Source organism: Geotrypetes seraphini, chromosome 5 (assembly GCF_902459505.1).
Source record: "Geotrypetes seraphini chromosome 5, aGeoSer1.1, whole genome shotgun sequence".
NCBI lineage: Eukaryota > Metazoa > Chordata > Amphibia > Gymnophiona > Dermophiidae > Geotrypetes > Geotrypetes seraphini.
Genome location: NC_047088.1, coordinates 91,602,656 through 91,617,321, shown reverse-complemented (window position 1 = coordinate 91,617,321; position 14,666 = coordinate 91,602,656). Strand labels below are relative to the sequence as shown.

The 14,666-nt window shown below is 46.5% G+C and overlaps 1 protein-coding gene across 4 annotated transcripts in view; it reads left to right on the top strand.

The window, feature by feature from the left end:
- The window catches only part of ATXN2L (ataxin 2 like), a 414,538-nt gene that overhangs the window by 223,363 nt on the left and 176,509 nt on the right, over window positions 1-14,666 (top strand). For all 4 annotated transcript variants that reach the window (XM_033946500.1, XM_033946501.1, XM_033946502.1 and 1 more), the window contains one exon: window positions 13,908-14,161. In XM_033946500.1, the coding sequence (XP_033802391.1) occupies window positions 13,908-14,161 (254 nt within the window). The remainder of the gene's footprint in view (window positions 1-13,907; window positions 14,162-14,666) is intronic.

The window sequence follows — 14,666 nt, the reverse complement described above, 5'->3', positions numbered from 1 at the left end:
AAAATTGGGAGAACCCGCTGACTGTTCCTGGGGCCCCCCGTAAATTGGACAGCCTCTATAGGGTTATACCAATCCCAGGATTGATAAACCCCAACTCCCTCATGAGTCTCTCCTGGTGGAGTCCACTTTAAAAAGACTCAGGGCTCCAGTGTCCTATGCCTCCACCCCTCCTGGCAGAGAGGGCAAAACTATGGACTAGGTTTGGCAAGCGGCTCTATCAGAATGCCATGCTTGCCACAGGGCAAACAACTACTCGTTCCATTTTTCATTCTACCTCAAACATCTGGTAATGCAACTCTCCGCCATGCAAAAGTACATGCCAGAGCATAAGGTTCCACTTTTCCCAACAGCACGTCTCTAGCCTGCTTCAACTAAGAAAATTTATGGTGCGCTCTATCTATGACTCTTTTGAGCTCACCTCCCGTGCATCTGCCATCGCCGTGGCCATGCGCCGCCTGGCTTGGCTCAGGGTCTCTGATCTGGACGTCAACCATCAAAACCGATTAGCCAACGCCCCATGTCTTGGTGATGAATTATTCGGAGAGTCCCTGGATACCACCACGCAAAAACTCTCTGCCCATGAGACCAGATGGGACACTCTCATAAAACCTAAGAAAAAGGCTCCACCTGCTCGTCCTTACAGGCCACAAACCTCATATCAACGCAGGTTCTCCGCTAGGCCGCTCAATCCACCTCCACAGCAACCTAGGCGGGCCCGCCAACACCAGCACACCCAGGCTCGTGCCCAGTCTAATCAACCGGCCAAGGCTCTTCCTCCTGCCAAACCATCTCAGCCCTTTTGACTCCTCTCTCCAGGGCTTAGCCAGTCTTCCACCCTCATTGCCTCTTCCTCAGCCGATCGGAGGCAGGCTCCACATCTTCATCAGCCGTTGGGAGGTCATCACATCGGACCAGTGGGTCCTAAACATCATCCGCCACGGCTACTCTCTCAACTTCCAGACTCTTCCACCAGACAATCCTCCCGTAGAGTCTGCTTCTCTATCAACTCAAACCCCCCTCCTCCTGAGGGAGGTCCAATCCCTCCTTCTACTCAATGCCATCGAAGAAGTACCTCTGGAACAAAGGGGCCGGGGATTCTACTCCCGTTACTTTCTAGTTCCAAAAAAGACAGGAGACCTACGTCCCATTCTCGACCTCCGGGACCTCAACAAGTGTCTCGTCAAGGAGAAGTTCAGAATGCTCTCCCTTGCCACGCTGTACCCTCATCTCTCTCGAAACGACTGGCTATGTTCCCTGGACCTCAAGGAGGCCTACACTCACATCCCAATCAATCCATCCTCACGTCGCTACCTACGATTCCAGGTGCACCATCGCCATTATCAGTACAAGGTGCTACCTTTTGGCCTGGCATCATCTCCCAGAGTGTTCACCAAATGCCTCATTGTGGCGGCGGCCTTCCTCAGGTCTCACAACCTCCAGGTGTTTCCCTACTTGGACGATTGGTTAGTGAAAGCACCTACGTCTCCACTTGTGCTACAAGCCACTCATCATACCATCTCTCTCCTCCATCTTCTGGGGTTCGAGATCAACTACCCCAAGTCGCATCTGTTTCCCACACAGCGACTTCAGTTCATCGGAGCGGTTCTCGACACCACACTAATGAGGGCGTTTCTCCCCTCCGATCGTCAGCGAACTCTGCTCCGCCTGTGTCGTCAGGTGCTCCTTCATCACTCCATTTCTGCCAGACAAATGATGGTCCTCCTGGGCCACATGGCCTCGACGGTACATGTGCTTCCCCTGGCACGACTCCACCTCAGAACACCTCAATGGACTCTGGCCAACCAGTGGTCACAGACCTCGAATCTTCTTTCTCATCCCATCTCTGTGACATCGTCTCTTCAGCGATCTCTACAATGGTGGTTGGACTCCTCAAATCTTTCCAGGGGCCTTCTTTTTCATCTGCCCCCGCATTCCATGATCATCACCACGGATGCCTCCCCTTATGCATGGGGAGCTCACCTGGGAGACCTACGCACCCAAGGTCTTTGGACCCCGCAGGAGCGTCTCCATCACATCAATTTCCTGGAACTACGAGCCATGTTCTATGCTCTCAAGGCCTTCCAGCACCTTCTTTGCCCTCAGGTTCTGCTTCTGTGCACGGACAACCAAGTTGCCATGTACTACATCAACAAACAGGGCGGCACCGGATCTCGCCTCCTTTGTCAGGAGGCTCTTCGCATTTGGACCTGGGCCACGGCTCGCAGTCTCTTCCTCAAAGCTGTCTACATCCAGGGCGAACAGAACTCCCTGGCCGACAATCTCAGCCGCATCCTTCAACCTCACGAGTGGACTTTGGATCCTCCCACGCTCCACTCCATCTTTGCTCGCTGGGGCACTCCGCAGATGGACCTATTCGCAGCTCCTCACAACCATCAGCTGCCCCAGTTCTGCTCCAGACTCTTCTCTCCTCATCGTCTGGCCCCGGATGCATTCCTTCTCGACTGGACGGATCGGTTCCTCTATGCCTTTCCTCCTCTACCTCTGATGTTGCGGACTTTATCCAAACTCCGCAGGGACGGAGCCACCATGATCCTCATAGCTCCCCGGTGGCCTCGTCAACACTGGTTCTCCCTTCTACTTCAACTCAGCTCCAGGGAGCCCATTCCTCTACCTGTGTTTCCTACTCTACTTACACAGCAACATCAGTCTCTACTACATCCCAATCTGTCTTCCCTCCACCTGACAGCTTGGTTTCTCTCGGGCTGACCTCTTCAGGAAATCTGTCTCAACCTGTCCGTCTCATTTTGGACGCCTCCAGGAAACCGGCCACCCTCCAATGTTACCATCAGAAGTGGACCAGGTTCTCCTCTTGGTGCCTCCGTCATCATCACAATCCCACCTCCTTAGCGGTGGAAACTGTTCTGGACTACTTACTCTCCCTGTCCAACGCAGGCCTCAAGTCTACCTCAATCAGAGTCCATCTCAGTGCCATCACGGCATTTCATGAGCCTGTCCTAGGAAAACCTCTCACGGCTCACCCTCTGGTTTCCCGATTCATGAGGGGCCTCTTCAACATCAAACCACCTCTGAAGCCTCCTCCGGTCGTCTGGGACCTGAATGTGGTTTTGTCTGCCCTCATGAAACCTCCCTTTGAGCCACTTGCCACAACTTCGCTCAAATTTCTGACATGGAAGGTTCTTTTCCTCATTGCCATCACCTCTGCCAGGAGGGTTAGTGAGCTTCATGCACTGGTTGCCGATCCACCGTTCACTATTTTTCACCATGACAAGGTGGTTCTGCGCACCCATCCAAAGTTCCTTCCAAAGGTGGTCTCAGCCTTTCACCTCAACCAGTCCATTGTTTTGCCTGTGTTCTTCCCGAAACCTCATTCACATCCCGGAGAACAGGCATTGCACAGTCTTGACTGCAAGCGTGCCCTGGCTTACTATCTCGATCGTACAAGGGCTCACCGCTTGTCCCCTCAGCTCTTCCTGACCTTCGACCCGAATCGTTTGGGTCGACCGGTCTCTAAACGGACACTATCCAACTGGCTTGCAGCTTGCATCGCGTTCTGTTACGCTCGGGCCGGTCTGTCACTAGACGGTGCTGTCACGGCCCACAGGGTAAGAGCTATGGCCGCTTCTGTTGCTTTCCTCCGTTCCACACCCATTGAGGAAATCTGCAAGGCGGCCACCTGGTCCTCAGTTCACACATTCACTACTCACTACTGTCTGGATGCTTTCTCCAGACGGGATGGGCACTTCGGCCAATCTGTACTTCAGAATTTATTTTCATAATGGCCAACCATCCCTCCTCCCTCTTTGTTAGCTTGGAGGTCACCCATGCGTAAAGAATATGCTGCCTGCTTGTCCTGGGATAAAGCACAGTTACTTACCGTAACAGGTGTTATCCAGGGACAGCAGGCAGATATTCTTACGTCCCACCCTCCTCCCCGGGTTGGCTTCTTAGCTGGCTTATACTAACTGGGGACCACGCACTCCTCCGTCGGGCGGGAAGGCACTCGTGCACGCGCGGTGCGGCCAACTAGAACTTTCTAGTAAAAAGGTCCGTACCGTGGGCTCCGTCGGTGACGTCACCCATGCGTAAAGAATATCTGCCTGCTGTTCCTGGATGACACCTGTTACGGTAAGTAACTGTGCTTTCGGGCTGTCTGTCAGACCCTATGCCTGACTGCACCTCTAGCCTTGCGGACCGATGGACGTGCACCAGGATGGGCGGAGGTGAGAAGATGCAGTCAGCACCCTGCGAGACACTGCCGAACCTCCTAAAGGCGCCTAACAGCCTGCGCTCGACCCCTTTTTACAGTAGGTGAGAACTTCAGGGACGGCCCTGAGCTTCAAAGAAATCTAAGAAGGCTGGCTAGCAGAGACCCACTGTAATCACCTCCGAATCACTCAAAAATTGATGCCCTTTCAAGCTCTTAAGGTTTGGAAACAGAAAATAGTCAGATGGAGCAAGATCTACAAGATCTAATGAATAGGGTGAATGTCTATGCACTGAAAACCCAACTGCGTCAAAACATCCATCATTTTGCAGGTGCATAGTCTTTTCCATAGCTTCCCTCTCCTTTCTTTCAATGTCTCCTTTAATTGAATCTGTAAGTTACAATAGTATTCTGATTTAACTATTTGGCCCCTTAAAAGACAGTCACTTTCCTGATCCCAAAACACTGTGGCCATAACCTGTCCTGCTGACTTTGGGTCTTGAATTTCCTTGGCCTTAGAGAACCTGAGTATTGCCATTACATGCACTGTTTTGTGTCAGGATCATAGTGATATACCCATGTTTTATCAACAATAACTAGTCATTCCAAAGGTTTAGCACTAGCTAGCTGAAAATGCTGAAGTGCCCATTTGACGTTGTTTCTCGTCAGCGTTCTAACATTGTTCTAATATTTGGGCACCCACTTGGCTGACATTTTCTGCCTACCCAGCTGCTCATGGATTATACACCCAACATGCTTCCTGGATATCTGCAGTGTCTCAGCAATTTTTTTGCTGATATTTGCTGATCTTCCAAAATCAGGTCAACAATTCAGGAACAAACATCGTTTGAGGCCTCCCAGACCCTGCTGCATCTTCGGTTTTGAAATCTCCATGCTGAAAATTTGCATACCACTTCTTCACTGTGGAGTGTGTTTGGCATTTGTCCCTCAATGTTTGCATCATACATTCATGAATTTCATTTGGAGTTTTCTTCTGCAGGAATAGGAAATTCATGAAAGCTCAAAGCTTCACACTTGAAAATTCCACACTTTTTGTTGACATGGTTCAATCTGAAACAATGTCAAACACATAGCATTACGATTCTGCAAATGGCATTTGGCAAAATAAAACACACTTTTTAGCTACAGTGGCAAAATAATTCAGAATTTAGAAAGTTGGATGGGCTGAGAACTTTTCAGCACTCTCTTGTAGAACAGGGATGACACAAAAGAGATTGTGAACACTAGTAAATCCTCTAGTAAACTTAGATCCTTTTTGAGAATGCTTCCTCTTTGGAGCTGGATGATTTTTTCAAAAAGGAAAGTCTTCAAAAAGGGATCTAAATTTAAGATATACTGGCTCCAAACAAAACTGGGAAGGGAATTCCATAGAGAAGGTGAAATGCAATTCCCGGTGCATTCATAATAAACTGAGCAGATTGAGGTCACTGGTCATTAAGGAAACATAAAACTCTCAGAGGACAGTAAGAATGGATAAGGGAAGATAGGTAAGCAGGAATGTTGCAGTAGATTGATTTTTGAAGGTCATAATCAAAATCTTAAATTGGATACGAAAAGAAATAGGAAGCTAGTGGTGTTGAATAAACAGAGGAGTAATTCCATCGAAACACAAGGCATGAGAATGACTACTTATGGTCTGCAATCTACAAAGTTGATATTGTGGAAGTCCCAAGAGGACACATGATGGCAGATAAAGGCCAAATGGCCCATCACTATTGCAATAATCTACTTTAGACAAGCATACAGAATAGATTTTTGGGAGACTTCATCAAGAAAAGAAAGGATTGTCTTAAGGAGAAGAAAGAGGACTTCACCACTGTGGAGATGTGTTGATCAAAAAATATGTTGGTCAAGAATTATGCCCAGATATCTGAAATGGGTAACCAGAGTCAGAAAAGAGTTCAACTGAATAGGAGATAGATTCAGAATAGAGTTCTTTCCAGAAATCCAACATGCAAGGGATTTAGATGGATTGAGGCGATGGCAGTTGTTAGACAACCAGCTAGAGCAGTGTTTCTAAACACACGGTACATGCACCCTTGGGGGTATGCGAGCCGCTTATTGGGGGCACGCAACACTGGCCGCTGCCGAGAATATTGCCTGCCTAAGCCACCTCCATGGATCCCTCCTTCCTGCCCTCCTGCCCATCTCCTTCCACCGAAGCCGACCCAGAGGGCTTCCCTCTGATGTCAGAGCAGACGTCAGAGGAAAGCCTTCAGAGCCAGCGGGAGGGGGTGTCCTAGTTGCCTCCTTGTTTGAGCCGCACTCACTCCTTCTACCTTCAGCAGCACTTGCTGCAGGTAGCGGTTCACTTGCTGCACATAGCAGACCTGGAAACCGGTCAGATGTCAGAGGGAAGGCTTGTGGGTCAGCCACATGCAATGGGTGAACCGCTGCCTGCAACAAGTGCTGCTGAAAGCAGAAGGAGCGAGAGCAGCTTGAAAAAGTAAGGGGACTTGATCTTTCTGGGCAAGGGAGAAAGGAGGGGGGGAAGGAGCGCGCTGGGTCATGGGAGGGGCATGATTTGGGGACAAAGACTGGACAGCAGAGATGTGGAAGGGGGCACAAACTCATCATAGAAAATGAAGGGAGGGGGCATGAACATGAGACATAGAAGAAAGAGAGGAAGGAAGGGGGGCACTAACTTGGGACATAGGAGGGAAGGAATAGAAAGGGAGAATTGTTGGGCATGAGTGTGTGAGTGAGGGAAAGAGATGGTGCACATGGGGAAAGGAAGAAAGAGGAAAATTGGGCAGGGAGAGTTAGAGATGCATGGGAGAGAGAAGGATGAGATGGAGAAATGTTGGATATGGTTGTGGAGTAGGGACAGAGGGACAGATTGAAGGGTTTGCAAGGTGGAGGGATGTTGGACATGGTGATGGAGGGAGAGATGTGGCATGGTGCTGGAGAGGGGTGCTAGAAGGAGAAATGGGCATGGGGCTAGTGGGCAGTTGTGAAAAATGCACATGATCCGGGGGATGAGAGAGGGAGAAATGTTGCCATTAGGGGTGGAGGAGAGAAGAAGAAAAGTTGGACTTATGGAGGGACAGAGATAGATATTGGTTGGAGAAGGGAATGAGTTCCGGAGGAGATGAAGTGTGCAGGAGGCAGAAAGAAATATTGGATGCACAGTCAGAAGAAAGCAACCAGAGACTCATAAAGTCAGCATATAACAAGGTAGGAAAAATGAATTTTATTTTCAATTTAGTGATGAGTTAGATTTAAGAATTTGTATCTGCTGTCTATATTTTGCACTATATTTGTCTATTTTTTCTATAATAGTTACTGAGGTGGCATTGGATATTTTAAAGACATCTGCCTTGACCTCTTTGAAACCCCCTCCCCCAAATATAAATTAAGATTTTCTCTGCATACACTGTGCTTTGTGTTTTTAGAATTTTGTGGTTACCATTATGTATTAATAAGATTATATTGTGTGTACCAGGTCATAAACAATTTGACCTTTATCATCCAGGAAAATGTAACAGTGTTAACCAACAATTTTACACACTCCTTCTTCCTTGGCTAGAAGGTAGTCTAAAGCCATACAATTTTGCACAGCATAGGTATAAACTTAGAAATTTCACTATGTATTACCTCCATTGCTTCACCTAAGTCTGCAGCGACTATCTCAATTAAGGCTTGTAAACGACATAAGGCAAGCCCATACTGTTTAGCTAAGGCAATAGTGGCAATAAGTGGCAATAGGGCACTAGTGAGCTAAGGCAATAGTGGCAATAAGGTTGACAACCAGATAGTACCAGCCAGGTTGTCAGTTTGGGTCTTAGTCAACGATGAGGAATCAGCAAGTAGAGAACGGGCAGCTTCCAGAGCAGAAGAGTTAGAACTTTCAGGGAGAGAGCATTTGAGATGAGAGACAGTAGATAGATGTGACAGATTGGAATATGGAACAAAAGTCCAGGGCAAATGCATTGGTTATAATTAACAGTGTCCATCTTTATTTTGACAGTTTCCCTGCCTTAAGTCTTCATCACCAATTTGACTGAGTGATAAAACCATTTTTATCCCAGGACAAGCAGGCAGCATATTCTCACTGATGGGTGACGTCACTGACGGAGCCCCGATACGGACACTTTAAAAGTGCATTGCCACTTTAAGAACTTAGAAAGTTCTCGATAGTCTGCACCGCGCATGCACGAGTGCCTTCCTGCCTGACGTAGGTGCGCAGTCCCTCAGTTTCTTAGTTTCCTAGTTTCCATGGAGCTAAGAAGTCGCATTTCAACGTCTGTTGAAAAATTTTCTTTCTCTGCCTTCCTGCTCTTGCGGTTTTCTGACTTTTTAGTCAATTTTTTCTTTTCTTTCATTTTTTGGTTAAAAAAAATAAAAGAAACAAACTAAACTTTCTAGTTTCTTTATTTTTTCTTTTACCGTCGTCTGTTAGACTTGGTAGAGCCTTATGGGTTGCCATATTGTTTCCTCCCCACCTAATGGCTGTTTTTCCATGCAGGTTTATCCTCCATTTCCATCAGTGCAGTTGCTTTGTTGGGGAACTTGTCTTCACAGACATCCTTCTGTGATTCTAGCAATATGGGGTTCTCGGCCTTGCCATTTTCTTCTTCCCCCCCTGCTCTTCTCTTCATCAGTGCATTTTTATTCTTCAGAAGCAGTTTCCTGTCGGCGCCATCAGGAATCCGGCACCTGCCGGCGTCAGTGATCCGGTGTCCAGCCTACTTCCGACACCGCCCTTCCAGCCCATACCGACATTTACGGCCCCGATCTCCTCTAGGTAAGTTGACTTGAAACTTTCTCTTTTAGGCTTCAGGTCATCTAATCCTGCCGACCTTGGTCAATGTAGCAGTGAGTCAAGTCCTACCGACCTCGATCAGCCTTAGCCCTGACACCGATGGTACCGGTTCATAGGCCAAGGGTACCAGTGTTTTTTCTTTCCAGCTCCACTTCAATATCGATGAGTGCCTCGATATGGGCATACTTGTCTTGGAAGTGTGGAGCGACACCAATGGTACCAGGTTGTAAACCGATGGTACCGATGTTTTTTCTTTCTGACTCCGCTTCAATATCGATGAGTGCTTCGATACGGGTATACTCATCTTGGAAGTGTGGAGCGACATCAGTGGTACCAGTGTTTTTTTCTGTCGGGCTCCACTTTGATATCGATGGGTGTCTCGGTATGGGCAGACTCATCTTAGAAGCGTGGAGCGGGCACCGTTGTTTCCAGTTCTTATATCCTGGATACCGGTGTTTTTTCTTTAGGGCTACGCTTCGATATCGATGAGTGCCTTGGTACAGGCAGACTCATCTTGGAAGCGTGGAGCGACATCGATGGTACCGGTTCGTAGATGCATGGTACCGGCGTTTTTTCTTTCCTGCAAAAGATTTCCGCACACCAATGGTACTGGCAATGCAGCCAGCAATACATGTGTTTTCCTTTTTGGCAGTTTTTGGCAGTTTCCTTTATGTCAACACTGTCATGTGCAACTGTATTTTTAGTGGGTCCTGTTGACTTTGACTGCCATTTCGGTATCTGTTCTTGACACCGTTAATGCTTTCACAGAAGGCTTCTGCGAATACAGCGACGCCGGTCTTCTTTAACGGTGTCGGTGTCATTTCGGTATGGTAAGGCTTGCCATTATTAAAATGTCTTCAGCCTTTGACACCGACTCGCTGCCATCGATTCTGTATAGTTGGATTTGAATCTCTGAAAGGAGGGGGGTGTTTTGATCAAGACGGTGGAAGCGGTGGGTTTTATTACCACATGCTTCTCTTTTGCACTTCAGTAGGATTAAGAATTTCTTTCTCACGATTCCTTAGGGGAATATCTCCACTTTGTGCCATTCCCTTGGAAGTTCCCTTTGCAAAGTCGTTCCTTTGCTAAGGGTTTTATTTTCTTTTACCTTTAGAAACACTGAGGCTGTTCAATAAATTCCTACTGGGAGAATCCATTTGACAGGTTAGCGTGTAGGCCTCTGTCTTTTTGGGCAGAGTAGACTGGACTAGGGGTCGATTGGCTAATCGACTTCCCAGATTTCTATGCTTCCTTACTGGTTCAGTAACCACTTTACTGGGCATACATTTGCTATGCCACTTTTCTCTGTTTACACGTGCAGTTCCTGTGTTTTTCATGGCTGCCCACCAGAACAGGCTAGTAACTACGCCTTGTTTAGGGGACAATCTTTTTGGTGCTTCCATGGTCCCGCTGGGCTGTCTTCACTTTCATTTCAATCTTCTTCTCTTCGAAGCTTTGTAGTTACTTTTTCCCTATATTTAGGGCATACTCAAGTACTACATTCGGAAACTGTCTTCAGTTCCTCAGGCATTGCTAAGAGTTTATCTCCTTAGTTCTCTGAGTTTTCTTCATAGGGCAGGTTTTCTATACTCAATGTTTTCATCCTGCTCTTAGACCTTTTTTCTAAGGGAGTCTGTTTTTGATCCTGCCCAGTCCTCCCATTTTCTTTCGCTGATTGCCATCGAAGGATCCTCTTTGATTTGTGCAGTCAGGGATTTTTATCCCATTTCTACTTGATTTTTTTTAAGTACACTGAAGGGCTGAGTTTTTTCCCTGGATCTCAGAGCTCTCCTCGATTTTTCTGGTTGGGAAGTATTTTACTCGTTTCTCCTCAGTCAGACCTACTGACTGTGCTTCCTGGATCTCAAGGAAGCTTCCACATGGCCCAATTTCTACCATTTTTGGAATATACCTTTGAGTTCAACTCAGTTGTTGCCATTACCAGTACAGTTCTTCTTTTCGGTCTGGCATCTTCTTCCAGAGTCTTCACGACTTGTCTGGTTGTGTCGGCTGCAGCTCTTCGATTACACTGCCTTCCAGTTTTTTCTTTTTGTGAATGTCTGGTTCATCAAGGCTGTTTCTTCTCAGGCAGTGCTCTGAGCTATCTCTCAGACAATCTCTAGTCTTCTGATTCTAGGCTTTGAAATTACATTCCCCGTAATTGTCTATAATTCATTGGGGCAATCCTAGCCACCACTCTCATGAGAGCAGTTCTTCCTCTCATCCATCTGTGTCAGCAGTTGCTTCCTTTTCAAACCATCTTTGCCAGACACATAATGGTTTTTTCTGAGCCACATAATTTTCAACTGTTCATGTTTTACCACAGGTAGGATTACATTTTTGCATTCCTCAGTGGTTTCTTGCTTCCCAGTGGTCTCAGGCGACGGATAGTCTCTCAAAGCATGTATATCTATGATTACAGTCGCTTCATTTATGAATGATCTCTTCTAATCTCTACAGAGGTCTTCTTTTTTTATGTCACCTTATTATATACTCATCACGCCTGACGCATTTTTTTCCGCATGGGGGTTCATATGGACGATTTGCAGACTCAGGGTCTTTGGACCACCAGAACATGGAACATTTCACATCAAGTTCCTAGAACTCAGAGTGATATTTTATGTCTTCAAGGTTTTTTCTTCATCTACTCTGTCCTCAAGTCCTCTTCCTTTGCACAGACAATCAAGTAGCTTTTTATACATGGAGGAGCGGGCGCTCTCCTGTTGTGTCAGGAGGCCCAGCATATCTGGACTTGGGCAACAGCTTGCAATCTGCTCTTACTGCCTGTCTACTTTCATGGGGAGACAACCTCAGCAGAATTCTTCCAACAAATGGACTCTCAACTCTACAACTCTCCGGTCCATCAATGGGGCACCACACAAGTGGACTTGTTTGCAATTCCTCACAATCGCAAGTTGCCCCAGTTTTGCTCCAGACTTTATACTCCCTTCTCGTCTGGCAGTATATGTTGTTTCTTCTGGATTGGAAGGACATGTTTTCTATATGCATTCCCTCCATTTCTTCTCCTGTTGAGCATTTTATTTAAGCTCAAGAGAGAAGCAGTCACCATTTTCTCTTTGCTGCATGGTGGCCCAGGCAACATGGGTTCTCTCTTCTCCCTCATTTCAGTTTCAGGGAGCCCTTGCCTCTTCTGATATTTACTACTCGGTTCTCTCCGACTCAGAAGTCTTTGATTCATTCCCATCTGCAATGCTTTACTTTCTCAGTTGATTTTTCTTGAGCTGTGTCTTTCTCAGCCTGTTTGTTATCTCCTGGAAGGAAACCGGCCACTTAGCAATGTTTCCATCACCAAGTGGTCTAGATTATTTATCTTCATGTTCCACATTTCTACATAGTGGAATTGCTTATGGATTATTTTCTTCTTTTATTTGACTTTAGTCTCAAGTCTATATCTCTCAGATTTCTTTACCATGCTATTGCATTTTTTCCTTTGTCAGTCGAGGGTCTCCCTCTTACTGTTTATCCTCTGGTTTCCAGATTCATAACATAGGTTTTTCATGTCAAACCACAACTCCTGTTTCCTTCCTGTCATTTGGGTCCTATTGTAGCCCTTTTTTCACTTGGTTTTCGGGTTTCTGGTAGGGTTTTCCCCCCTGTGAAACCATTTCTGCAGTCTCCTCATGTCATCTGGGAATTTTCTTGTAGTTATTTCCAGTTTATTTAAGGCTACCATTTCAATCAATGGCCACAGATCCTCTTTAGCTTCTTGCCTGGAAAGTAGTTTTCCTGAATGCTCTCACCTCTACCAGGAAGGACAGTGAATTCTAAGCATGTGTAGCAGATTCATCCTTCACAGTTTTTCATCATGACAAGGTGGTTCTTCTACAAGTTTCTTCTACAAGTTGTTTCTTTTCTAAACTAATCCTCATTTCATATACCGTATCTACTCCCTAAGGAGCTCGACTCGGTTTACAGTTCGTTACGAAATGAAAACATAAGTAACCTCACCTCATTCTCCTGCTGGAGAACCTGTTTTGTATACTTTAAACTGTACATAGGATTTGGCTTGCTAGTTTGACTGGACAAAGCCACAACGATCTTCTCCCTAACTTTTCTTTTGATCCACACAAGTTAGGGGATCCTGTATTCAAGAGAATGATTTCCGCTGGGCTGGCTGCCTGCTTCTCATTCTGCTATGCTCAGTCTGGCTTGCCACGAGAAAGTTGTGTCCCCGCCTACAGAGTTAGAGCTCTGACAGATTTTTGTTCCTTTCCTTAGATCTACATCCTTAAGCTGCCACATGGTCCTCAGTTCATACTTTCACTTCTCACTTCTGTCTGGATTTTTTATCCATATGGGATGGGCACTTTGGCCCATCTGTATTTCAATATATATATTTTCTTTGGCCAACTCTCCCACCATCCTATATCTGTTAGCTTGGAGGTCACCCATCAGTGAGAATATGCTGCCTGCTTGTCCTGGGATAAAGCACAGTTATTTACCGTAACAGGTGTTATCCAGGGACAGCAGGCAGATATTCTCACATCCCACTCACCTCCCCGGGTTGGCTTCTCAGTTGGCATATCTTAACTGAGGGACCGTGCGCCTATGTCGGGCGGGTAGGCACTCGTGCATGCACGGTGCAGACTATCGAAAACTTTCTAAGTTCTTAAAGTGGCAATGCACTTTTAAAGTGTCCATACCATGGCTCCGTCGGTGACATCACCCATCAGTGAGAATACCTGCCTGCTGTCCCTGGATAACACCTGTGCTTTTCCTCCCACCCTCATAAAAACCCCTTATTTTTCTTCTACTTAAAGGTTAGAGAGTTTTATAACTTAAAATAAGGAAAAGACCATGCCTTTGAACAGCAATTAAACAAATGATTTGCCTCAAGTGCAGTGGATTCAAATTACATGTGTGTTATGGAGAAAAGATTCTTTCAATAAAGCATTACCTTCTTGTTTTCTGTAGTTGCAGCCAAGCAGTACCTCTGATGCTGGTCATGAGTCTCTGCCATCTCGGGTGAAAAATGGTATTGAGGTGAAAGACAAAGTGTCTGATACTGAAGGGGCAGAGGACTCAATCCTGATGCTGGCAGAGAAGTGCAGTGGAACAGACTCTGAGCAGCTAGAGGGTCCTAAGGAGGACAAAACGCTGTGTGAAGGGACCTCCAGCCCTCACAATAGGACGGACCCTGAGGAGAGAGAGGAGGGACCAGTCTCTGAGTAAGTGATGACTAAAAGGAGAGATACTGGAGGATGATGGATAGGAGAATTACTGTGAAAGGAGAGGATTTCTGGGAATGTCAGTCTTGGGGTCATGAAGACTTTGGGTTCGGGATTAATTTTTCCTCTTGGGGTGTAGGATTAAGATTCAGTTGGAGAGATCTCATTAGCAAATGCTTGCTCAAACACTATTTTGACCTCCAAGTAATGTTCATAGCAGTTCCCAGCACCATTTTGTCTCCAATAGATGGTAGAAGTGAGATCAGTGCAACTGCAGAGAAGTTGAAGGATCTGGATGTGTTCCTAAAAGCCAGCTAGAGAATTGTTGAGTACATAAACATTGCTGTACTGGGATGAGCCAAAAGGTCCATCAAGCCCGGTACCCTGCAGCAGCCAATCCTAGTCATAAATACCTGGAAGGATTCCAAAAGGGTAATTTCTTAGCATCAGCTCCACTTTTCAATCCACCAGTAGATGGAGGTAGAGAAAACTTAAACCAGTGAGA